Below are 24,598 nucleotides of genomic sequence, written 5' to 3'. Positions count from 1 at the left end.
ACCTTGTCTCTCCTGTCTTCCCCGTCTCACTGGCCCAGCACTACCAAACTACTTGTGGAATTCTGAACACATGCAGTGCTTAGAATGAACCAAATCAAAATGTCATTGTTTCAAAATTTGCAAGCCTCATGTTGTTTAACCTTTATTGTGATGTCCTGAACATATATCATGCTGTATGACCTGAGTTCCCTGGGGAACCCTCTTCCCCAAGACTCAGTTTCAACATCATCTCTTTAAGAAACTTCCATTGAGGGCAGTTCCCTGATGGTCCACTGGTTAGGACTTGGTGCTTTCACTGCCGTGGGCTTGGGTTCAATCCCTGGTCAGGGAGCTAAGATCCTGCAAGCTACACAGCTTGCCCCCCCCCCAAAAAAAGAAACTTCCATTGATCTCCCTTGGTGCCCCATCTGGTTTGATGCCTCTCCTCTATGCCTCCTTCATATCTTCAGTATACCTCAGTCATGTCCCTTTACATATAGAATTGTAATTTTTTTGTGTGTTTATGGAGCTCTCCCACTGGATTGGAAACTCATCTCTGTCTCCAGCCCCTTGCATAGTGCCTGGCATGGAGTAAGTACTCAGTAAATAGTTTGAACTAAATCGTGAATTAGGGTACTCTTAGGATCGTCCGTGCTCTTTAAAATCTCTGCACTTGCTATAAAAAGGCTTCCCGTGGAAACTTCAGTCCATTAGAAATGAATGTTACCTTTCAGTTGTCACAGTGGATGGTCTAACCAGAGTAAATGTTGGGAAGATGAAGTGGCATATTTGTGAACTCAGTTTAAAGGTAGAACCCTCACTCTCCCCACAGTCGTAACCAGCAGCTAACCTTCACGCAGAACGTTGCTTTCAGTAGCATGGGCGTTATACCAAGGCAGAGTTTGTGTTTTTTCAAAGCAGTGTAGGACTTCTACACTTGTTCCCCAACACTTGTGGTACAAATGTTAACACTGACCACTAAAGACTGATGCTTCTTTTTATTTTCTACTTTGCCTGTTTTCTCCATAAGAAATGCAAGATACAGTAAGTTGATTATTTTTCTTCTGCCCACAACATTATGATTCTGTAAAGAGAGTTCATAAACATTTGAAGGGTTTTAATATGGAAGGGTATGTGTGGAGGTAGGTGGGTCTTTGTGTAGACTAATTGGAATTATTTTTCATACATTTCAAATGAGATGCTGTTTTGTTATAGATCAATTTGTCATAAAGGGGAATTGTCACATGTTTGCCATGGAGATAGGACATCATGACAAAACAGAAAACTAAACATCAAGAGTCCTTGGATGTCTTATTATTTCATGATAGATAAATGGAAAAGGAATGAGAATCCATTTGTGGAAAATAATCATGTCAACAGACATTGGCCTATTAAGTCTCCAATAGTGCCCATGGAAAATGAACAGAAAATTACTTTTTAAATGGTTTGAATACCTTTAATGCAATGTACAAAGCTGAGTAATTATGTTTTGAATATAAAAAAGAAGGATCGATTATTACAGATAAATAAATGTAGTTGTTTTCCTTTGTTCTAGAGTGAACACCTATCTTTTCATCATGTTCGTTAGAAATATATGCTTTGTAACAATGAGTTTGAAACTTTTAAAGGCAACCCATAGTGAGAAATGTATTTTACACACACACACGCACACCCTTCTCACAATACTAAAACAAGTTTCACAAAACAGTACTTTCTTCCACCACGTGGAATTCAGATATTTTCTTTTGTGTTTTACTTCATTTTTAAATAAAATCCTGGCTGAGACCCACTAAATTGATTCCGTGATCCACTAATGGGTCACATCCCACATTTTGAAAAACATGTTATAGAACATAAATGTTATATAAATATAAATATTTATTTATTTATATAAAATATAACCCTTACAGCATACATTAGGAGGTGTGGATTGCCATGGTCATAATGTCAGCTATAATATAACCCTTACAGCATACATTAGGAGGTGTGGATTGCCATGGTCATAATGACAGCTATAATATAACCCTTACAGCATACATGAGGAGGTGTGGATTGCCATGCTCATAATGACAGCTATAATATAACCCTTACAGCATACGTTGGGAGGTGTGGATCGCCATGGTAATAATGACAGCTATTATTTATTGAGCACATGTTATGATGTGGGCAAATCCTATTTAAAATGGTAATCGTTATAAAGCAGAGCATCTACTTCACTTCTTTCATGGGAAAGTAGTATGATAAAGTTTTGGCCAGATATTAAAAGTGAGGAATGATTATGTAAGAAAATGTTGGTTCAGTGATAACATCATATATACAAAATCTTTTGACAAACTTTAAGATATATGCATAGAAATATATTTCCTAATATTTTTATCTTCTTCTTCTAAAGTTTGGGGTTAAAAAAACTATTACAAAGTATATTATAAAAATTATAGTTTTTCATTTTAAATCTAAATTAGTAAAAACTATATGAAAGATTCCAAAACATAATCCCTAGAATAAATCAAACTGATTTCTTCTCATTTACTATGGCCTGTTGACATACCAGCAAAATAACTCATAAACAATTACAGCCAGTATCACAGCGTTATTGCAAAGAGGGAAAAGGCTGTTAGAATTATCTGATCAAATAGCTTTTGGGAGGAAAAAAAAAATAAAAATCATTTCATGTATTTGCCCACTTATCACAAGTCTGCAAAAAGTATGCAGAAGGGTGGGGTGTTGGCACTCATTGTCACTACAATATTCAGAAGTTTTAAGAAATGCATTCCATCTCAATGGACAAAGTCAAGAAGCTTATGGCGACTTAACAGCTCAAGTATTTTGAGTAACCATTGTTTTCTTCTATTTTCAAATTGGATTTTGAGATTTGAGCTCTATGGGGTGTTAGTGACCAACAGCATGCTGCTCTAGACTGAGTTTCCAAGCTTGCATTGCTCTGAGAAATGCTCTTTCCCTTGAGTTAACAGTTGGAACTGAACTTGCTGTTCCCACCTCCTAGCCTTTGTGTTCAGACTGCAGCTGTGCCAGGCAACTGTTGTGCCCTTCAGTTGTTCCACAAAATGTAAATCTTTGAGGCCAGCAATTTTTCAGGACAGTGATTGGAGAGAGGGTCCGTGTGTGTGCACAAGTGTGCTGGCGTCGGGGTGGGTGCGTTTTGGGGGAGGAAGCAGCTGTGGAGTAATCTATCTGGAATTTCTTGTTACATTTACTGTGGTAAATGGAATCTTCTCATTCGGTCAGCTTTTTTTCACATGACCATGGACTGGAAAGACTCTGTACCAGAAATGACTTGCAGTTTTCAGTTAGTTTAATTATTGGGAACCCTTTTCCATATTAATTTACAGTTTCCTCAGCCCTGGGTTTCAAATGCACTTTGTTGAATAAATTGATCTCTTGGCAGGAACCCAATAGAGACACTATTATTTCTCATCCCTTGCAGTTGGTCAGATTTGTAATATTCGTTGGCAGTTCCTGCAAATCAGATAACTTAAGCTGAAAGACAGATGCCTGATCTTTACGCTTATAATGACCGCAATAACTGATTCTTTTTATGAATTGTCCAGATCAGCATTCCAACTTTTATTCTATTCTCTGTAGATCTGGCCAGGAAAAGGTCATGAAGATAGTTCTATGAATAGGATACAGTGTGGTTGTTTTCTTAACTTTCTGGTGTGAAATTTGTTGACATATTTTTGTCCTTTTATGTGTCTTTCCAAGTTAGTTTTGAGAATAGCCAGGGTATAATTATTTGTAGAATAGAGTAAAACTACACATAGATGGATGTATATAAAGTCTTACGTTGTGGTGATGTAATTCTTTCTACTGATAATGTGGATTTTTAAAATCTATACACCAGTTGTCATCTATCCTAACCTCCCCTGAACCTCCAGTAAATGAAATCACTGGGAGTGGTCACAATTATAGACAAGGCGGGGTTTGATTTTTCTCAAAGCAGGACACTCTATGATCACTCGTTTTTCTCCAGGTAGATATTTCTTTTCAGCCTGTTTCTCAATGTAAAGGCCAAATGTCCATTAACAAAGCAAAAGTTTAACAGTTTGCTGGTGATCAAATTAAAACACAGCCAGAGGGTATCCTGACTATAAATAATGTAGACTCTGTAGCACATGATTAAATATGTATGTCTCGTAAGTTTTCAAGTCTTCCGGCCTCTCTGGTTTCCTCTTGATTTTTACAAGCAAAAACTGTCCTCAATCTTTTATATCAAAATTTTCATTTAGAACTCGTACCAAACCTGTGCCTTAGGTTTATTAATCAAGGTGAATAGGTGAAACCTCAGCTGGTGTGTTGTTTGTCTAGACCACAAGCTCACTGAATACCTCTATAGGTCTACGGAGAGTGGGTCTCTCCAGTCTACCTGACCATATCGGTGGTCAGTCTAGTCATCACTCCTGGGTTTTTAGCTCCCTTTGGGGGCTTTGGGTAGACAGTTCCTTTCGTTCTCCTCTGGAAGAGATCCAGACTGCTCAGAGGGAGTTAGGGGTGTTGTTGACTAACAAAGGAGCTCTAAACACACAGATAATGAAGTTAGGTTGGAAACAGCTCTGAGCTCAGCCTGAAAGAGACTACAGAAATTAAACAAATGTAGCTTAGGCGCCCACCTTCTGTGCACCAGCTTCTCAGCAAGGTGCTGAGAATACAAAGATGGGTACGTGACACAGTAGACACAGTTCCTGTCCACAGAAACTTACATTCTAGCCAAAGAACATAAAAATGATACAACGTGATAGAATAGGGTGAATAGCATGCTAGAGGTAAGCAGAAACACGATGCTTACATAGACCAGGAAGACATGGAAGGAATACTCAATCCCATAGTACAGTGTGGTTCTTGGGCAAGCAGCAATCTGGAGACTTGTTAGAAACGCAGAATCTCAAACATCACCCCAGACCTCCTGAATCAGAACCTGCATTTTAACAAGATTTCCCCCGGTGATTTATATGCATATTAAAATTTGAAAAGCACTGCTCTAGTATAGTCATGCTGGACCAAAGGAGTACAATTTGTGGGAGACTCAAGGAAGACCATTAGTTTTTACTCATTCATTTGTTTAGTAATTCATTTACTTAATAACCATTTATTGGATACCCACCTTGTACAAAGCACACACCAGACATTGTATTAATGCTACAGTTTCTGCCATCAAGCATCAGGTTTTAATTACAATGCAAAAAAATAAATAACAATACAAGGCCATGTTGGAAAATAAACCTTGCTAATTAGACTTCTGGGTGGGCAGGAAGGGCAACAAAGGGCTACATTTGGTATGAGTCTTGTTTTGTTTTGTTATGGTTTTTGGTTTTGTTTTGTTTTTATTGAAGTGTGGTCGATTTATAATACTATATTAGTTTCAGGTGTGCTGATTTGGGTCTTGAAGGACAGTAGGAGTTCCCTAGGCAAACAGTAAAGGAAAGGGCAGTTCTTAGCTGAGAATTCAGCAGAGAATTGGGCACAAAGGACATGAACTAAGTACTTTGACAGAAAAGCTGTTAGTTTTGCAGAGCTGAACATGGCAAGAGATGAGGCCAGAAAGGCAAGTTGGGGCCATATGGTGGAATCCTTACATGTTATCCTAAGAAGATGGGTCCATATGTGGTGTGCAGGGTTTTTTCGTTCCCCACAGGCTTTTTTTTTAATTGAAATAAAGTTGATGTACAATATTACGGTAATTTCAGGTGTATTACATAGTGATTTGACCTTTGCATACATTACGAAATGTTCACCACAATAAGTCTAGTAACTATCATTTCCTAAAGTTATTACAGTATTATTAACCATATTCCTTGTGCTGCATATTACATCCCTGTGGCTTATTTATTTTATAACTGTAAGTTTGTACCTCTTAACCCTCTTCACTGATTTTGTCTACCACTATCCCCCTCCCCTCTGGCAACTACCCGTTTTTTTCTCTGTATCTATAAGTCTGTTTCATTTTGTTTTGTATGATTGTTTGGTTGGTTTTTTAGATTCCACATATAAGTGAGATCATATGGTATTTTTCTTACTCTAACTTATTTCACTTAGCATAATACCCTCTAGATCCATCCATGTTGTCACAAATGGCAAGATTTCATTTTTTTAGTATTTGTTTATTTATTGTTTATTTTGGCTGTGCTGGGTCTTACTTGTGGCATGCATGTGGGATCTAGTTCCCTAACCAGGGATCGAACCTGGGCCCCTGCCTTGGGAGTGTGGAGTCTTACCCACTGGACCACCAGGGAAGTCCCAAGATTTCATTTTTATGGCTGAGTAATATTCCATTGTATATACTTGATATCTTCTTCTTACCACATCTTCTTTACCCATTCACCTGTTGATGGACACTTAGGTTGCTTCCATATCTTGGCTATTGTAAATAATGGTGCATTGAACATAGGGGTACACCGTAGGTTTTTAAGCAGAAAGTTACTCACTATAAATAATGATCTAGTAATTGTTCAGGATAAATGGAAAAGGGGAGAGACTAGAGGCCCTAATACATGTTAGGAGACTTTAGTGGATGCCCAGGATGGGATAATGAGTATGTGACCTTGAGTGTGACAAAGGCAATGGAATGCAAGAGATGAAATGGACACTGAGTTGGAGGACAAAAAGAGAGAGAGAAATCAAATCTAAACTCAAAGTTTCCAATCTGGAAGTCTGGGAGAATAATAGTAACATCAATAAAAATAGGGATATTGACAGGAGGAGCTGGTAGAGAAGCAAGAAAAATATTCACCTGAGTTTTCACCATGTTGCATGTGAGGCACAGGTGAGATGTCCATCTAGATGGGGAGGTGGAGCAGGCAGGTGAAATGCAGGTCTGAAGTTCACTGAAGGGGAAGACCTAGAGATGATAAACAGAAGAGAAGATAGAAAAAGAGAATATGATGAAGGATAAAACCTGGGGGGACACTGTTACTTAAGAATGGAATAAATCGGGCTTCCCTGGTGGCGCAGTGGCTGAGAGTCCGCCTGCCGATGCAGGGGACATGGGTTCGTGCCCCAGTCCGGGAAGATCCCACATGCCACGGAGTGGCTGGGCCTGTGAGCCATGGCCGCTGGGCCTGCGCGTCCGGAGCCTGAGCTCTGCAACAGGAGAGGCCACAGCAGTGAGAGGCCTGCGTACCGCAAAAAAAAAAAAAAAAAAGAATGGAATAAATCGGGCTTCCCTGGTGGCACAGTGGCTGAGAGTCCGCCTGCCGATGCACGGGACACGGGTTCATGCCCCGGTCCGGGAGGATCCCACATGCTGCGGAGCGGCTGGGCCTGTGAGCCCAGGAGAGGCCACAGCAGTGAGAGGCCCACGTACCGCAAAAAAAAAAAAAAAGTGGAATAAATCAATCAAAGAGACAAAGACAAGAAAGAGGAGGAGAACTAAGAGCTGAGGGTCTCAAAGCTCTAAGAACAATGGGTTGGCTGATCACCTATGACAATCTGGGGAGGGTAAGGTTAGAAAAAGGCTGCCAACATCTATCTTATTATTGACTTTTAGAATGCAATTTCTGAAGGGCTGGAGGTAGATGCAGTTTTACAGAATCATGGAGCAAAAAGATTTTGTGTAATGATCTCGTCATTACTTATGGACCAGGTGTCTGACTAGATGGATTATTGCTTATAGCTTCAATTTCTGCCTTTTGAAGTCTGGGGATTATTTGTGGGTTTTATTTTTACCTTTGCTATATCTTCAGTAGAGTAAGTGTAGGTCAGAAATAAATATCTACAATTTCATACACAGTAGTTTAGAGTTAGCTGTACTATGCAGCTGTAAGCAAGCTTTTTATATTTAGGACTATTTTTATTATCTCATAAATACCTCTGAGTTTTATTGCTAGTTGATAACAATACATAGATGTTTTTAGAGTATTTATTCTCTCTGTAAATCACACAGTAGTGGCTTTTAAAACTGCCTAATTCAATGATGAAGGTTATTTTATTTACTAGGACTTTTTTATAACCAAGAACTCAAACTCTCTAAACCTGGGGGCCAGCAAGTTAATAAATGTTCCTAATTTATTTAAACCATCACCTTGGGAATATTTTAATTAAGGTGTGTTCATTTAATATTCTTTAAGGCATAGTGTTGAAGGCAGTGGTGTAATTGGGGGTGTCCTGATGACTACTGTCTCCTCCAACCCCTCTTAGGAAAGTCAGGAGGCTGTGGTTTAAAGGTGCAGGCAGAGGTGCTCCCCAGAGCAGAGCTGGGGGTGCCTGGGTAGGAGGAGACTTTGAACTCGGTGGTCAGTCCCAGCCCAGAGTGAGCCACAATGCCCCACCGCCACCCCTCCACCCCTAGTTTTCATTCATCCCTGAGGTGCCGTGCCTCTGGGTCCAGCCTCTTAACTCCCTAGGGAACGCCTCAAAGCCTCCACTGCCTGAGGCTGGGCCTCCCAGTAATTGCCGCCAGGGCTGTGTGGCTTTACCCACCTCCCTGTCCCTCCCCACCTCCAGTGAGCAGGGCAATGGCAATTGAAATTCAGGGCCCATCCTTTTTAGGATACTAAGTGATAGCAAGTCTTCCCTCCTCACAAGTGAATTTTATCTTTTCAAATGGCCAAAAGCCATTGAGACCCTCTTTGGAGAAGGATTAATTCAAGTAGTAACTCTTTTCAGTCAAAAAGAGCAGAATACAAAGGCATGAGTGATTACTTGGTATGTGTGTTTTTATAAACCGGTCTGAAGGCAGTCCTAAAAGAAAGTTTTGAATGCTGGTAGTTTTTTATTAAACAAGTGTGTCACATCAGAAGCTAATGCTTTGAAAGACAGTACTTATGTGGATCTGCAAGTTCTTGTGTGATTGCTAACAATTCAGTTGCATTTATTTGTTGTAATGACAATGTTCATGTACCCTCCTCCTGGAATCCCCTTCCTCTTGCTTCCCTGTGTCAAATCTGACTCATCCATCCTTCAAGGTCTATTTCGAATGGTCTTGTCTCCCAGAAGCCTCTCTGACCTCCCTTGCTTATTACCATGGCCTTCCAAGCTGGAAGTTATCCTTTTCCTCCACAGAACCTCTGTAGTACTTCTTAAAATCTGTACTTCTTTTATGATGCTTAGCACTTTCTACCTTATAAAGCAGTTATTCATTTCGGTAAATATTTATGAAGCACCTACCACATTTCAGGCACTGGGTGCATTACTGGTGACATTAAGATGAATAATGAGTGGCTCTTCAGAGCTCGGGCTCAAGACATGACCAAACCCAAATTCACAGACAAATAATTACGATATAATGTGAAGTATCATAATAAGGGGGTTCCTAATGAGCCCTTGCAATAGAGAAACAGAAAATTTCCTCTTAGGAGAGTTCCAGAAAACTGACAAAAAGAAGAGAACTTTGAGTTGAGCCTTGAAAGGTATGTAAGAGTTTTCCAGATAGTAAATTGGGAAGAGCCTTCCAAACAAAGGCACAACCTGAGCAGAAACATGAAGGCTAAGAGCCAGTTGCCTGCTGTCAGGGAGAATGGAAGTGTCTTTTCTCTCCTCTGAGGCTGTGAGCTGATTGAAAGCAGGGTTCTTTCTCATTCTGCATGGGATCTGCAGCAGTGACTGGTACAGGGCCTTAAATACAGACAATGTCCAAACACTTTTGCTAAATTGAACACAGTAATTGGTAATTGCATTTCTTCACAGTGAAATTTCCAGAGGTTTATTCCACTAACTACAGATTGTATTCGTTGTTTAAGAGCCACGTAAATACTGTTCCTTTATTTCTTATATCAAATGATGGTAATGGAAATGTACAATGCATTTTCTTATAGGCAGCGGCAATGCCTTCCCTGCACTTGTCCCTTGCCGTCTGCATGCCCCTAATTCCCAGTTGGTATAAACTCAGGAAATACAAGCTAATATTAGGTTAACTAAAAAGGTTTTCTTAAGAAGGGATGGAGGGAAGGTGCAGATTGTCTTCTAAAGGTAAAAGAAACCCTTCATAGAATATAATATAGAGCTAAGTCCAGATTTATTGGTCCAGGTTGCACCCTTGATAGAAGCTGAGCTAATCACAGACACTTTCCCAGACCTTTCCTGCAAAATTTGGAACTGAAATTGAGGCAAAAGTTACTTTGTCTTTAGTGCACCTCAGCTATAAACCTCAGGAGATGCTGATGCTTCTATTTTTTTATTTTTTCCTAAGTAAATAAATAATACAGAGCCAAACGTAAATCATCTTTCCAACAGCTCTCACTTTGCCTCACTCCCCACCGCTGCCGTTTACCAAGGATGGATAATTTAAGAAATACAGTTATTTCTCTATGATCCTAAAATCCAAAAGCAAAACAGAAACTTTAATTCAATGATTGTTCAGATCTAGGCTTTTCTGGCCGAATGAAGTCACAGTCCAGATAATTCAAGCCACACATCACTCTTGGTCTTACAACGGTTGGCTATCTATAGTTTGTCTCTTTGTTGGGTATATTCTGCTATCTTTAACTCTGGAAATTTTTCCCATGGAAAATTTAATTTTATCTTTCCTTTTTTATGAGAAATTATATTTTCAAGCTGCCAATGCTGGCAGACAAGAAGAAAAAACAATCTGGGAATCCTAGACTTGGTCCACAGAGCAATAGCAAAAAATAGGCCAAACCAATCATTAAAGCTACTTATGAAGACAATTTATGCAAAATAGCTGGGTCACTTGAGCAAATTAGGTTGTGTTCAACATATTCTCTGGAATCTGCTCTGAGGGCTTGGTCTGCTTTTATCAAACATCTCTGCTTTGGGCATGTACAACAGGAATCACCACCTGTGGTTTTTGAAGGGCCACATCCAGATCTATAAATTAGGAAACAGTAAGCATAAAAACACTAAGTTACTGGTTTCCACAAACTGATATAGACTGTGTAAGGTATTCTCAGGCTGTTTTCCAATTTAAAGCTGTTTTTCCTTCTCTGAAGGGACTTTGTTTCTTGTTCTTTTTTCATCTACCACCATATTTCACATCTCTCCAGATTATCATAGGAATAACATACAGAGACCCCAGGAGGGTGGGGAGAATGGGGATGAGGAAACCATCAGAAGTTATTGGCGAAACCATGAGATTTGGGTTTTTCATTACCTTTCCTGTTGTACCTCTGTCTTGGGCTAAGGGAGTTTGGTGTCTTGCCTCTGAAGAAAAGTGATCAAAATGGGCCTTACATTTCCTTCATAATTGTGGGACCATCTTTTTATTTTGACGGTATATAAGTACCCTTGGTATTTTTATGGAAACTTGAAATTCGAGTAGTATTCTGTTACCATAGATGAAATAGGAAATATTCCCTAAATTGACTTTTTAAAAATTGTTAATAAACATATGCTTAAAATATTATATAGCTCTTCATTGTAATATTTTTTAACAATTTTGTTTTCTTGGAAAGGCCCCCAGAAACTTTGCTTTCATTGGCAGAAGTCTAAAAATTATAGGAAGTGATAGAAATAAGAGAACAGAGATTAAAGTCACAAATTCACTTTGGTTTATACTCAGGTATAAAGGATGATTATCTGTTTATGTGCAGTCTTTTTTCTTGAAAATGGTTGTCTGCCAACAGAAGTGTTGTATAAATATGCATGTAAAATTTGGACATACTTATAGAAATTGACAAATTTGGAAATGTATCAGTTTCACCAAGTTCTTGATCTAAGTACACCTTTCAGAAAATAGAAGCTAGTTTTGATGGCTAAAATATAAACAAACCCTAAACCATGAATTTGTGAAGTATTTTTACTGCTATGAAAACTAGTTTATGTATATAGAAAGTTAGTCTTTAGTTCTGAAACTGTAGTTCTTTCTTTTAATCCCTCCCTCCTTTTGTGGTATGTGAGAGGTTTATTATTATCCTGTTTATGTGCCATGTTACATTAAGATCATTTGAGATTCTTCATCTTTGGAAAAACTAATAAACAGCATTGGCAAAAGGCTCAGTTGTAAAACACTGTGAAGTCCTATAGTTTTAGCAGGTTAAAGTAATAAGTCTAAGTGTATTTGTGACTGAAATGGCTTTGTGATTTTTAAACGCTTTATTTGTTTGTTTATTTATCTTCGGCTGCGTTGGGTCTTTTTTGCTGCATGCAGGCTTTCCGTAGTTGTGGCGAGCAGAGACTACTCTTCGTTGTGGTGCAGTGGCTTCTCTTGTTGCAGAGCATGGACTCTAGGCGTGTGGGCTTCAGTAGTTGTGGCACGCAGGCTCAGTAGTTGTGGCTCACGGGCTCTAGAGCGCAGGCTCAGTAGTTGCAGTGCACGGGCTTATTTGCTCCGCTGCATGTGGGATCTTCCTTGACCAGGGATCAAACCCGTGTCCCCTGCATTGGCAGGCAGATTCTTAACCACTGTTCCACCAGGGAAGTCCCTGAACACTTTTAAAGTGTATAATAGGGCACATGTAATATACCTGGAAAGCATTAAGTGTAAGCCAGGCGATTAATGGACCAGGCTGTCTCTGAGATGGACAGCAAAAGAGAGAACCTGACCAAGAAACTGAAGACAGCCATCTGTGTGTGTGTGTGAAGGGGAATTGAGGTGGTGGCCATAAGGAAAGGATGGGGGGTGGGAGGAAACCCATAAACAGTGCCACTGCATGTCAGCTGTTTCATTTTGTAGCTTTATCTGTGATCTCCACAAATACTTAAAGATGGTGGCTCAAAATATTGCTGTCACTAAGCTAGTTTTATATAAGAAACATCATAACAAAAGCTCTGCTGTGAGGGACAGAATCCATCTGTTCCAAGAGACTGTCACAGGGGTGATTTTGATTTTCTCGGTCTCTGCCTTTTAAGAAATTGGGAAAAACACACACCAAGATGTAGGTTGCCAGGCCTGTTCTTAAAGTTGGAGATTAATATTACGTGTATATACATTTCTCCCTCAGTCTCTCCTTACAAGACCTGTGTCCTCTACAGAGCATTCGATGGTGTGGCCCCGGCCTAAGTCGTTCTCTGGCTCTCCTGACCCCACTGTCCTGAGGAGAGCTGGCCACACCCTCCTTTGTGCTCCCAGTGTTCCTGTTCACGTGACACACGACACATATCAAACTGAATCTACAGCTACTATTTTGTGCACTCGACACTCCCACTAGATTATGAGTTTAACAAACAAAAAGTTTAACAAACAAGACATATGCCTACTTCTTCATCATATACCCAGTTCCTTGCAAGGTAGCTCTAGGCAAATGTGGAATGGACAAACGAGCCTACTTATTCTAATTGACTTTCAGTCTATTAAAGAGGTTCTATTTAGACCAAATCATCTGCTACCCCTATTGCTGAATTTGAAAAATCTTAGACTTTAAAAAGTGAAAGTTGAAAATTCCCCAAAAATGTAACTCTTAAACAGAAAATCTTAGATGGAAAACTTTTCTTTGTAGCTGATTTTTTTTTTTTTTTTTTTTTTTGCCTAAGGAGCTGTGTTTCACTTTTTTGCTTAATTTTATCACAAAGACGTAAAACCTCCATCTAAAAGTAGTCTATTAGTCTTACTTTCAACAGACCCAACAAAATGGAGAATTGGAGCCCCGTTTGCAGATTATTTAGATCCAAAGCTAGACTGTAGCTGAATTAACTGGATAACTAAGACAGTGGTATGGGCTGTGGGAGATAGAAGTGGTTGTTAATTACATGTGTCAAAACAATGTGGAGATTTCGTTTAAGAACTAGAAATAGTTTCCCTTTCAGAATAAAACCTAAATTCCAAGGTAATAAAATGATAGGTAATTATTTCAAGTGACATTTAATGGAAAAAATTCTGATGCACATTAGTACATAAATATATTCCATGTAATACAATTATAGAATTTTATATATATAGTATATATAACCAAAACATTACGAGCTTGCCACATGCCACATACAATGGTTTCATTAGTTCATAATTATAGTTCATATATTTAAAGGCAGAGGAAGCGGCTGTTCCCAGGACAGTTGAAATTAATTTAGAGAAAGGGATTTGCAGACGTTTTAAAAAGTCTTTGTGCCGCCTTTACCCCGACTCCAAAAAAAAAAAAAGTAAATAAACATCTGCTCTCAAAATTAATCTTAATAGAGCTTTCAGAAGCAGCATTGTTAGGTTCTGTGCTGTGTTCTTACAACATAAGTGAACGCCTGCACCCTAAATGTGGCCACTTAAAATCATAAATGGCTTTTTTTTTTTCCAGTTGGAAACCATTGTTACAATGGCTTTAATAAAATGTGTTTTTCAGTTGTTTCCAGTTTGGGGTCTAAGATACTTCAGACTCATTTCGTCAGGATAAGGTAGCATCTTTAAAAAGCAGCTGTGTGGGGGTCGCTGCTCCTTCACTCAGGTTAAGCCTTTCCCCCTTCGACTTCCTTCATTTTGGCCCTCACCTCACCTTTACTTTCCAGTCTGTGTGACCTTGTGCAAGTCACAGGATATCATAATTCTGTAGGCCCTGAGTTTCTAGAAGTGTAATTCTACACTCTAGAAGTAAAATTGTGTTAGGGTAAAACACACCATAGAAGATTGTTTTATTAAGGGTTTTTTTTAGAAGGACCGGAAATACTCAGATAATTTGCAAGGGAACGGCATCTTTTATTAAATGTCCCTTATTCTGTATGTGTAAATCTGACCCCATAGCCTCTATTCCAGGAAATGAATGCAGTCTGCAACCTAATTAAAGGTTATCCCCTGTGAGTCTCCCAGGACCCTCTCAGGTTCCTGGTGCAGGCTCAGAGACGGAGTTGCCCACTGGAAGTTTCCATCTGTATCCCTGCACGGCCTTGACTCACAGTGTGAGCTGGGCCAGATCTGCCCCCCTGCCAGTGCTCCTTTCCCCTCTTAGCTAGTCTTCCCACAAGGCCCATATCCCATTGAGAACAAGAAGCAGCAGATCCCTCAACAGGCAACCGAGGTTGTAGGCTTGATCTGACCCACTACTTCTCATTCAGTCTAGACAACCTGGTGCATTACCTCTGCCATGAGATTTTATCTAAGAATAAATCACACCCAGAGGCAATGCCCTTAAATCTCCAGTCCCCAGGGCGTGGGGGGGGGCAGGTCCCCATCCCAGAACAACTTAGACACTAGGCAGGAAACTGAGATTTGGGCGCAAGTACCCCATTACTGGCACCCGTGGGTACTCAGGAAAAGTGAATAAGGCAAGAGTCCAGTTGCTAGAACGCAGGCACAGTCAGAACAAACTAGCGTCCAGGGTGACTTGATGCTGAGATGCCAGTGTCAGTACTCAAGACTTATATCCCCATGGGATCAAGCCTGGCTCCAGAGTTGGCCATAGGAGCCCAGTCAGCTGCTAAGGCATTAGAGGGAGGGAGCAAGGAGTAGTGGAGATAAAAATTAAATTATTACACCGCCTCCCAACACTTCACGTATATTTAAGACAGAGGCCCAAGAGCAACACGACATATGTGTAGGGTCGCCCACACCTCTGGTTAATTTGACTAGTGGCTTTTTTTTTTTTTTTTTACGTCTGAATACAGCATAAAGGATTTCCCTGAAGAAGACTTTAGAATCAAGCAGATATGTGCTTGAATTATGTCCCTGCCATTTACTGGCCATTTAATATCGGGTCATACTTTCTGACTTCCTGCTTTATTTTCTGTGAGAGGGGGATTTCACTTCTAGTGATGTGGTTGTGACGACTAAGACGAATCTCAGCACAAAGCATGCCGTGGTTGTTCCCAGACTTGTGCGCACGTTGGAGTCACCTGTAGGGAGCTTCAGAAAATGCCCGTGTGCTGCCTCCCCAGAGTGTTCCTGCCGCGTGGCCTAGGCTTGGCAACTTCTAACAGATCCCCAGATGATTCTGATGTTCAGACAACTTTGGGAACCCCTTGGCATAGAGCCTGTCCTACACTGAGCATTAAATATGTGTTAGATGAGTGGAAACAACCAGAGCCTGGCATGGACGAGCTTTTCCAGAATTCCTGGCTCCCTTCCCTTCCCTGCCGGTCTCCCCTCTTTCACCGGGGTGCGTGAAGACAGCGTCGGGCTGTGATTCCAATCCGTGCGGCTGCTGCTCATGCCAGACACGTGAGAACGCAGAAAGCCCTGGTCCCACCTGCCTGCAGGAGGAGAAGAGGAGGCGAAGATAAGTTCATCACGAGGGGCAGCCCATGAGCGCCTGGTAAGGGACTCTCTGAGTTTGCTCTCGAGGACACTTGTACGATAAAGCCCCTGGGCACTGCTTGTCAAGTCACCCTGGAAACTAGAGCCCAGATGTGTGTTCTCACTGGGGCCGATGCAGGAATGAGCCAACGCACAACGGATAAGCCAGTGGCAGAGTTTCAGCTGGTCCTGAGTTCTCCTCTTTTTTTTTGGCTTTTAGAGTCAACACTGTTGCAGTAAAATCCTTTGTTTGGTGTTCCTGGGTCAGCCATCTGAATGTATCAGAGTTCCAAGAAGCTGAATATGTGGCTTATTGGTTTCAGTGTCCTTTAATGGCTCTTGGAGAGAGCCATGAAAGAATGAATGCTGAGAGCTGGGGAACCATCTAAGTCATTCTAAGATTTAGAAGCCGGTGGTGTCTCCCCTTTCCACAAAATAGGAGAGCTTTAAAGCTGCAGTGTTTCGCATGTGGGAGAGGAGCCTGGCCCTTCGCTGACTATTTGAGTTATTATGTGCTTGTGAGTAAAAGTAATATGTCGTGGCTCTGAGTGTCTGGAACTGGAATATTGTTTGATGTGCAAAGCTTATATTTTACACTTTATGATTCAGAGCAAATGTTCAAATTTCACCCCAGTAACATAATAGGAAATAATTAAAATGCTAAAAAAAAAAAAAAACAAAGTAGTCAGTCTCAAGAACTGTGCAGTCATTTTCTACTTGACCCAAGAATCCTGATGGAGTCAGGCTGTTTTTCCTTATAAACAAAAAAAACTATCACAAATTATCAGTTCAGGAGATGAGACCTCCAGCCTACTCAGTTTTTAAGATGTGCATTCTCAGTAAGAGAAGAACCTTTTATTTTCAGGATAATTCTACACTAAATAGGGATTGTATAAGTACTTTGAAAATAGTGTGGATTTTTTATTTTCAGCGGAAAACTGCCACAGATTAAAACTTCCTGATATTGACACTTTGTAATACTGTGTTGTTTACAAAAATAAGGATCTGCTGTCTTTGTTAATATTTAGCACTTATGTGATGTTTTACGTATCGTATTTCGTACTGAAAATATATAAGCCTCAGGCACATTTTCATCACTCTCAATTTTTATAGTTTCCGTTTTTTTACTTGAATTAACTTCTCATTCTTTGTCATAGTCATACAGTTCTACTTCAGGGTTTAAAAGTAAAATGGTACATAACACAAGGTTATTGTATACGTGTGCTTCTATCTTACTAGTTTTAAGCTCTGTGACAGCTTCGTCTGTGGGGTCCTCTCAAAACATTGAAACAAATCCCTCTATTGTCTATCACCTTTTACTGACATTTGAATTTGTTAGAACTTCATATAGAAAACAAAGATTGCACTTCACATAGCAGAGAAGAGAATAAGCATAGGTCTTGCTCAGGCAAAATACAATTTTCTCTGGTTTACTAACAGTCAGCATTAGATGAACCAAACCATCAGAAGCATCCTGGACCCTGATCACCTTCATGTTTGACAGGCATCCACGTCACATGTGGTCCTCACTTGGGGTTCGGTTTGAGGCATGCATACTTGTAAAATGAGTTGCAGAGAAAGAGTTTCAGTATCTCTTTCTTTAGCTGCTCATAAAGCTAACCACTGAATATTTTTCCTCTCTCTCTCTCTCTCTCATTGGTGGTTGTAATTCCCAGTGTCCCCAAAAGAATCCTCTTACTAGCTGGACCACTTTTTTCTTATGATTATCAATTGGCCAAAGCCCAGTTTCATTCATATCCTGAGCTTTGGACATGAACCTGTGAATATGGCTTTGTTTGCCTCTGAGTTGGCAGTGTGAATCTGGCACGTGCAGTTTCTACTGACAGGGCTGTACAGCTACGTGATGCTCCGTGTTCCCAAGGCAAACCCCCACTTGGTCCCAGGTCTTCCCAAACAGACTCATGATGCACAGGTATACCCCTGGGTGCCCTTTGTGAATCTCGAACCCCACTCCCTCATTGACAACAGGTTCTAAGTGATGTTGGCAGAATCCCAGCTCTCAGCAAGGATATCATCTCAATAGAGTGCTTTCCGTCTTCTCTCTCCCACAGGGTCCAGTAGCATCAACCGCATCAGCGTTGTCTGTCCTCTCCGTTGGGCCTGGCCTTCCTCCACCTCCACCTCCTCCAGGGCCACCTCCACCCTTTGATAGTGAGGGCAGAAGAGAGGAGTCTTCTCCTTCACGCTCAGCTTTATTTGCACAACTTAACCAAGGGGAAGCAATTACAAAAGGTGAGAAAACCAGACCTTGAGGCTGTCTCCCTCTGGCTTCAGGCACACAGATTCCTCAGAGCCCGCGGTGATGGATACATCATTCCATCCCAGTCCCTACTACATGGAGAGCCGTGTGTTCTTCATCTCAAGGTAGATGGGCTCAGTGGGCTGTTGGGTGGATCAGAAAGAAGAACTCAGAGATCCTAGGTTCTAAATGGACCACCGCACTGTGTCACCACTTCAGCCCTGGATGCTTCAGCACCAGCTACAATCCAGGCATCAAGATCAAGTGAAACAAAAATGACAGATGATAGAACCTCTGTCCTCAGAGGTGTATGGGCTTGTCAAAGAATTATATCATTGAACTACCTTTGTGAATGGTTAATATTTTTAATCATATACTTAATAAATTCATGTTGCCAAAAACTTTATGCAGATGTATTTTTGCTTTGCATGGGTAATAGGAATTACGGTATAAGTGTTCTCGTGTGCTGTGCTGGGAGCTAAGAACCAAAACTATTTCTGTGGCTGCAACTGGCTGCATTGTCCCCTCATCCGCAAAGGAAGGGAATGGACTCATAACCCTTAAGTCGATTCCATACTCTGACCTATGCTTACTGAAATGCTCTAACTTTTTAGACTGTATCTAGGAAATGATTTAGCTATGACAGAAGTAAATCATGGAATCCTTTCTGGCGAGGGGGTTTGCATTTTGCATAATTTTTATCTATTAGCTTATCTCCTTCAAGAAGAGGTTCCTCAAGGGGAATTTCCTGACAGTCCAGTGGTTAGGACTCCAAGCTTCCACTGCAGGGGGCAATGGTTCAATCCCTGGTCAGGGAACTAAAGTCCTGCAGCCCATGTGGTAGAGCCCATGTGGTTAGAGGTTCCTCAAATTAAAAAATACTTACAGGACTTCTATTAGCTCTAAACTTACATAGGTCTCAGCCTCTGCATACTGCCCTTGAGAAAACACTCAACTGTTATGAAAATAGCATTACCTGTGCTGTTTACATCATGTTGATACAAGAAGTTAGGGACATTTCCCTTTGCATAAAATGTAGGAAATGTGTCTATGTGTTACCTTCCCAGGGCTCCGGCATGTTACTGATGACCAGAAGACATACAAGAATCCCAGCCTCCGGGCTAACGGAGGACAAACTCCATCTCCTACCAAAAGCCACACTCCAGGCCCCAAGTCTCCCCAGTCTCATCCTCCTAAGAAACATCCTCCTGTGTTAGAGTTGGAAGGGAAGAAATGGAGAGTGGTGAGTGAAGCCCTTTAACTTTATTTAGGACATACTCCGATGAAAGAAACAATGGCTAAACTGTTTGCCAGGGTCTTAAGGATTTCCCATTTTTTCTTCAACTTTTTAAAAATTATTTTTAAAATTGTGGTAAAGTACACATAACACAAAATTTACCATCTTAACATTTAAGTGCACAGCTCAGTGGCATTAAGTACATTCACACTGTCGTGCACCCATCCCCACCATCCATCCACAGAACTCTTTCCATCTGGTAAAACTGAAACTGCACCGCTTAAACAATAATTCCCCATTCCCCCTCACGTCACCACCTGGCAACCACCTTTCTACTTTCCGTCTCTATGAATTTGACTCCTCTTTCTGGAAACTTTTAATCCGTGCCCCATTCTGATCTACTGTAGGATGTTTCATCCTATTCCACTGGCCGAGGTGCTGATATAACCTACTGCGTCACCCACCACTTTCACAGTTGTCTGAGCAGGACAAAGACACTTTGAATGTGGATGGAAGCTGGTGCCCCCTGCCAGTTCAGGGGCCTTCCCTAAAGATGGAGGAACAAAGTCCCCAGAAAGGTTGTCATGGTCTGAAAGTACACTGGGACTTAGACCACTGTTGTGACCTTTGCTGGTTTATTTGTCCAACTCCTACTTGCAGATAGTGCTGCAGCATCAAGTCCAGACTCAGCGGCCAGACTCAACCCAAAGCCCTCACATCCCTGCTGCAGCCCCCGCCCACTAGCCAGCGTGCCTGATGCCTAACGTTTCACAAATTGACACCGACCCCCCTTCCAAGCAGCCGTTCCTCTCATTCCCAACATTACAGTGACAAAGTCAGACCTGCGGTTTGGTCTGTTAAGAAAATGGTTCCTAAAGGAAGAACATATTGAGAAGCTGTAACTGGTGAATGCTCCACAGTAATTTCAGCATGCGGTGGACTTGATTTATGCATCCTTATATTTAATATTTGCATATGTTTTAATTTTAGGAATACCAAGAGGACAGGAATGACCTTGTGATTTCAGAGGCTGAACTGAGACAGGTGGCTTACATTTTCAAATGCAGCAAGTCTACTCTACAGATAAAAGGGAAAATAAATTCCATTACAATTGGTAGGGCAGAATTATGGGTCTGTACCTACTATGATAAGCTGCTTTGTATAAATATGCTGAATGAATTTAGCAGATTGTTTTTTTTTTTTCCCTAGACAGCTGTAAGAAGTTTGGCCTTGTGTTTGACAATGTGGTGGGCATTGTGGAAGTGATCAACTCCAAGGACATTCAGATGCAGGTAACTGACCCTTTCAGCCATTCCTGGCCCCCACTACCTATGGCTTTGCCTAGACGTCCCCTCTGCTTACAAGGGGCCCTCCATGTCCACCTGTAAAACTCTTATTCTCTTTCCCTCTAGACACAGCTCTGTCTTTACCTCCTCTCTGAAGCCCTCTCTTACTTTTTGGACAGTGTTAATTCCCCCTTTTCAACCTCTTATAACACATCCTATCTTGCACAGCAATTACTAGTTTACCATTTCTATTTCAAGAACAGCCAGTTAATCTTTACAGCTCCAGAAATTTGCACAGTACCTGAACATAGTAGGTGTCCAATAAATGTTTGATGAATGGGTGATTGGAATAAATCAACTAATGAGTGAACCGAAATATTAAGAGGTTCTCCTAGCATAATAGTACCATGCTGAAGAGAATTTATTTCCCTCAGGAAAAATTGGTTCTGGGTAAAGTTTTTCTGAAGAGTCAATGAGATTATCAGAAAAACAACTTGGAAAGCAGGATTGCAATTGAATCTGCAAAACAGAAGAAAATCTGCACTGCTTTAGCAATATTTATTTAGCCAAATGGGATTTTATAACATGCCAAAAGCTAAATGACTTCTTACTTTGGCCAGCTATAACTACTATCTTTGATTACACTGTTTTCATATTGTTAATCACCCCTTATTATCTGATGTTTCCTGATAATGTTTGTTAAAATTGGCTGCTAGTTGTATAGATTGTTCTCTTTGGTTTTACTAGGCTTTTCACCACTGCCCCTTTTAACTAGAGTAGTACATTCAATAGTTGGCACATACATGGAGATGTATTTTAGGACCCTCCATGTGGGAAAAAAATATCTAATCTCTACCTCATACCATGTTGAAAAGTAAAGTCCTAATTATAAAAAGAAATACTTTTAAACTTTGAGAATAAAATACAAAAGAAAATCAGTAGAAAAGCAATTAGGGTCAAAAAGCACAAACTATAAAGAAAAGGACAGGTGAATCTAACCACGTTAAAATTTATGTGTTCAACAGAAGACATCACATACAAAGCTGAAAGATGGGGCATGGATTGAAGAAAGATACTTGCAATGCAGATAATCAAAAAGGATTTATAACCAGAATTTATAAAGAACTTAACACAGGGCTTCCCTGGTGGCGCAGTGGTTGGGAGTCCGCCTGCCGATGCAGGGGACACGGGTTCGTCCCCCGGTCCGGGAGGATCCCACATGCTACAGAGCGGCTGGGCCCGTGAGCCATGGCCGCTGAGCCTGCGCGTCCGGAGCCTGTGCTCCGCAACGGGAGAGGCCACAACAGTGAGAGGCCCACGTACCGCAAAAAAAAAAAAAAAAAAAAAAGAACTTAACACAAATCAAGAGGAAGACTAACAACTCAGTAGAAAAATGGACAAAGAATATCAGGGCAATTCAGAGAAGAAAAAGTGAAGTATTTGATAAATATGTGAACATATGCACAACCTGCCTAATAGAAGAAGAAATGCAGATTAATTAGCTATATCTTCTTACACTCAACAGTTTTGAATTCAGGCTGTCCTTACTTTGCAAGGGGCATGTTAGCTGAAACGCATGCGTATCCGAACTGTGCAACTTGAGGACTGCCTGTATATTAAAAAGTCTCATGGTACAAGCGTTGTTATTAGAACCCTGATACATCAGTGTTGGGAGAGTAAACTATTACACTCACTGTGCAGAGCAAATTGGCACCATCTAATAAAGTCAAAGGCAGTCATAGCCTGTAACCAAGCAATTTCACTCTTAGGTGTGTGCACTAAAGAAGCTCTAGTACAAATGTTGATGAGACATGGATAAATGTTTATTGCAGTATTATCCATAATGGCAATAAAAACAAAAACAATTTAAATGTCCACCAGCTGGTAAATGAATAAATAAATCCACCTAATAGAATACTGTACAGTGGTTAAATAAATGAATGAACTACACTTACATGTATAAAAATAGGAAAATCTCAGAAGCAGCCTTGAGTGACAAAGGCAGATTATAGAACAATAGGCACTGTGTAATGTGTCCCTTTATATAAAGATCAAAAACATGCAAAACAATATGCACATTTTAAATATACTCATGAGGGCTCAAGTTCACCTTACGCAAGAGACAAACCTGCTGTGAATTGTAAATACAAAATTCAGAAGAGTAGTTACATCTGTGGAGGGAAGGAAGGAGGACAGTGAGATGGGGGATGGAAGAGCGGGGGCTTCAACTATATTGTAAGATGATAGTCCTAAAAAAAAGGCAAACGAGCCAAAACGTTAAACTCTGATAAAGCTGTTTAACAGGCATATATGTATTTACATTGTTGTTGTATTATTCTTTGTATGCTTCTATGTTTGAAATATACATTTTTAAGGCTATGGGCCTTAAAATAATCTGGAAGGATAAATCATGGTTATCTGTCCAAGAGGGATAGAAACTTGGCAGCGTGGTTCAGAAACAAGGGAGAGACATTTTACTGAACACTTCAACCTTCTGGATGTTCAAACCAAGCGAATGTCATTACCTATTTAAAACATTTAATAAACTATTTTAAAAGGGCCTGGACACAATAAAGACAGAACGCAGATTAGTGCAGGCTGCCTGGGGATGAGGACGGAGATTGGCTATAAATGGGCATGAGGGGTATTTGGGGGATGACGGAAATATTCTAAAACTGAATTGAAGTGATCGTTGCACAAATTCACTAAATATCATTAAATTGTACACTTAAAGCAGGTGAATTTTATGTTTTCACATTTTACTTCAATAATGCTGTTAAAAAGATTGAAAGGAGGAAAAGCGCACAGAGGAAAGTTCATATGATTTACTTCAGTAATTCTGTTTTTTTGCAAACTATCCTAGAAAAATAGTACAAATTATGGGAGAGAGGAGACTAAGATATTATGTGGAAATTTTTTTAAACGTATAGAGAAATAAATTTAAGAAAAACAAAGAATACAGGTACATGTATTAAATGCTAGAGCATTGGCCTGGGCAAGGTCACATAGCACCTGTCACTCAACAGGGGAGCTACTTTTTAGTCCGGTTCTCCTGATAAGGAACAATCTCTGTTCTCAAAATGTTTACAGAGTACCAGGGAAAAAAGGCATGTACTGTATATAATTTACTCTAAGGAAATAGTGACTAAAAATGATGTGGAAATGACAATTCTTATCCTCTCAGGGCTATTTAAAAAGTCTACTGCTTTTCAGATTTTCAGATACATCGATATTTTAGCATTTTATGTGCTAAATGTGCTATCCTCGTGTGACCCCACTCTGTCTCATAAATGAATCTCCTAAGACACACTGACAATTTACTTCTTTCCCTTTGCTTGCCTGGTATTCATACAGTTCTGGTCGCTATGGAAATGCTCTTCATCATTATAAAATAAACCTAGAAATTGCCAAAACATTACTGCTGACACATTCTTGATATATACATATAGATATTATTTTATTTTATTTATGGCAAAGCCCTGTGCTTACCTGACCTTAAACTACCTCTGCCTTTTTTTTTTTTTTTTTTTTTCTTTTGGCACTGGGGCTCAATTCCAACTTGGTGTCCAGTTTCTGTGGGGAGAGGAGAAAACAGAGAAGTGTGGTGACCTGGCTAGATTCCCCTAAGGAATTCTTTACATCACCTTCACCATCACAGGAGTTGCTCCTTTAATTTGCAACCCAGCCTATTCTTCAGGGTGAAAGAGGAGATGTTGTTATCACTTCAATTACCATTACGAGAAGGAAAATTATGTAGTTGTAATATGGTCGTTGGG

At 40.3% G+C, this 24,598-nt stretch overlaps 1 protein-coding gene across 1 annotated transcript in view; it reads left to right on the top strand.

The window, feature by feature from the left end:
• The window catches only part of CAP2 (cyclase associated actin cytoskeleton regulatory protein 2), a 136,086-nt gene that overhangs the window by 105,813 nt on the left and 5,675 nt on the right, over nucleotides 1-24,598 (top strand). Inside the window, exons 8-11 of the mRNA XM_030881340.2 lie at nucleotides 18,112-18,292; nucleotides 19,367-19,542; nucleotides 20,527-20,650; nucleotides 20,746-20,828. Coding sequence (XP_030737200.1) covers nucleotides 18,112-18,292; nucleotides 19,367-19,542; nucleotides 20,527-20,650; nucleotides 20,746-20,828 — 564 coding nt within the window. The remainder of the gene's footprint in view (nucleotides 1-18,111; nucleotides 18,293-19,366; nucleotides 19,543-20,526; nucleotides 20,651-20,745; nucleotides 20,829-24,598) is intronic.

The sequence above is a fragment of the Globicephala melas genome, chromosome 11, assembly GCF_963455315.2.
Source record: "Globicephala melas chromosome 11, mGloMel1.2, whole genome shotgun sequence".
In the NCBI taxonomy this organism is placed as follows: domain Eukaryota; kingdom Metazoa; phylum Chordata; class Mammalia; order Artiodactyla; family Delphinidae; genus Globicephala; species Globicephala melas.
This window is presented reverse-complemented; position numbering and strand designations above follow the sequence as displayed.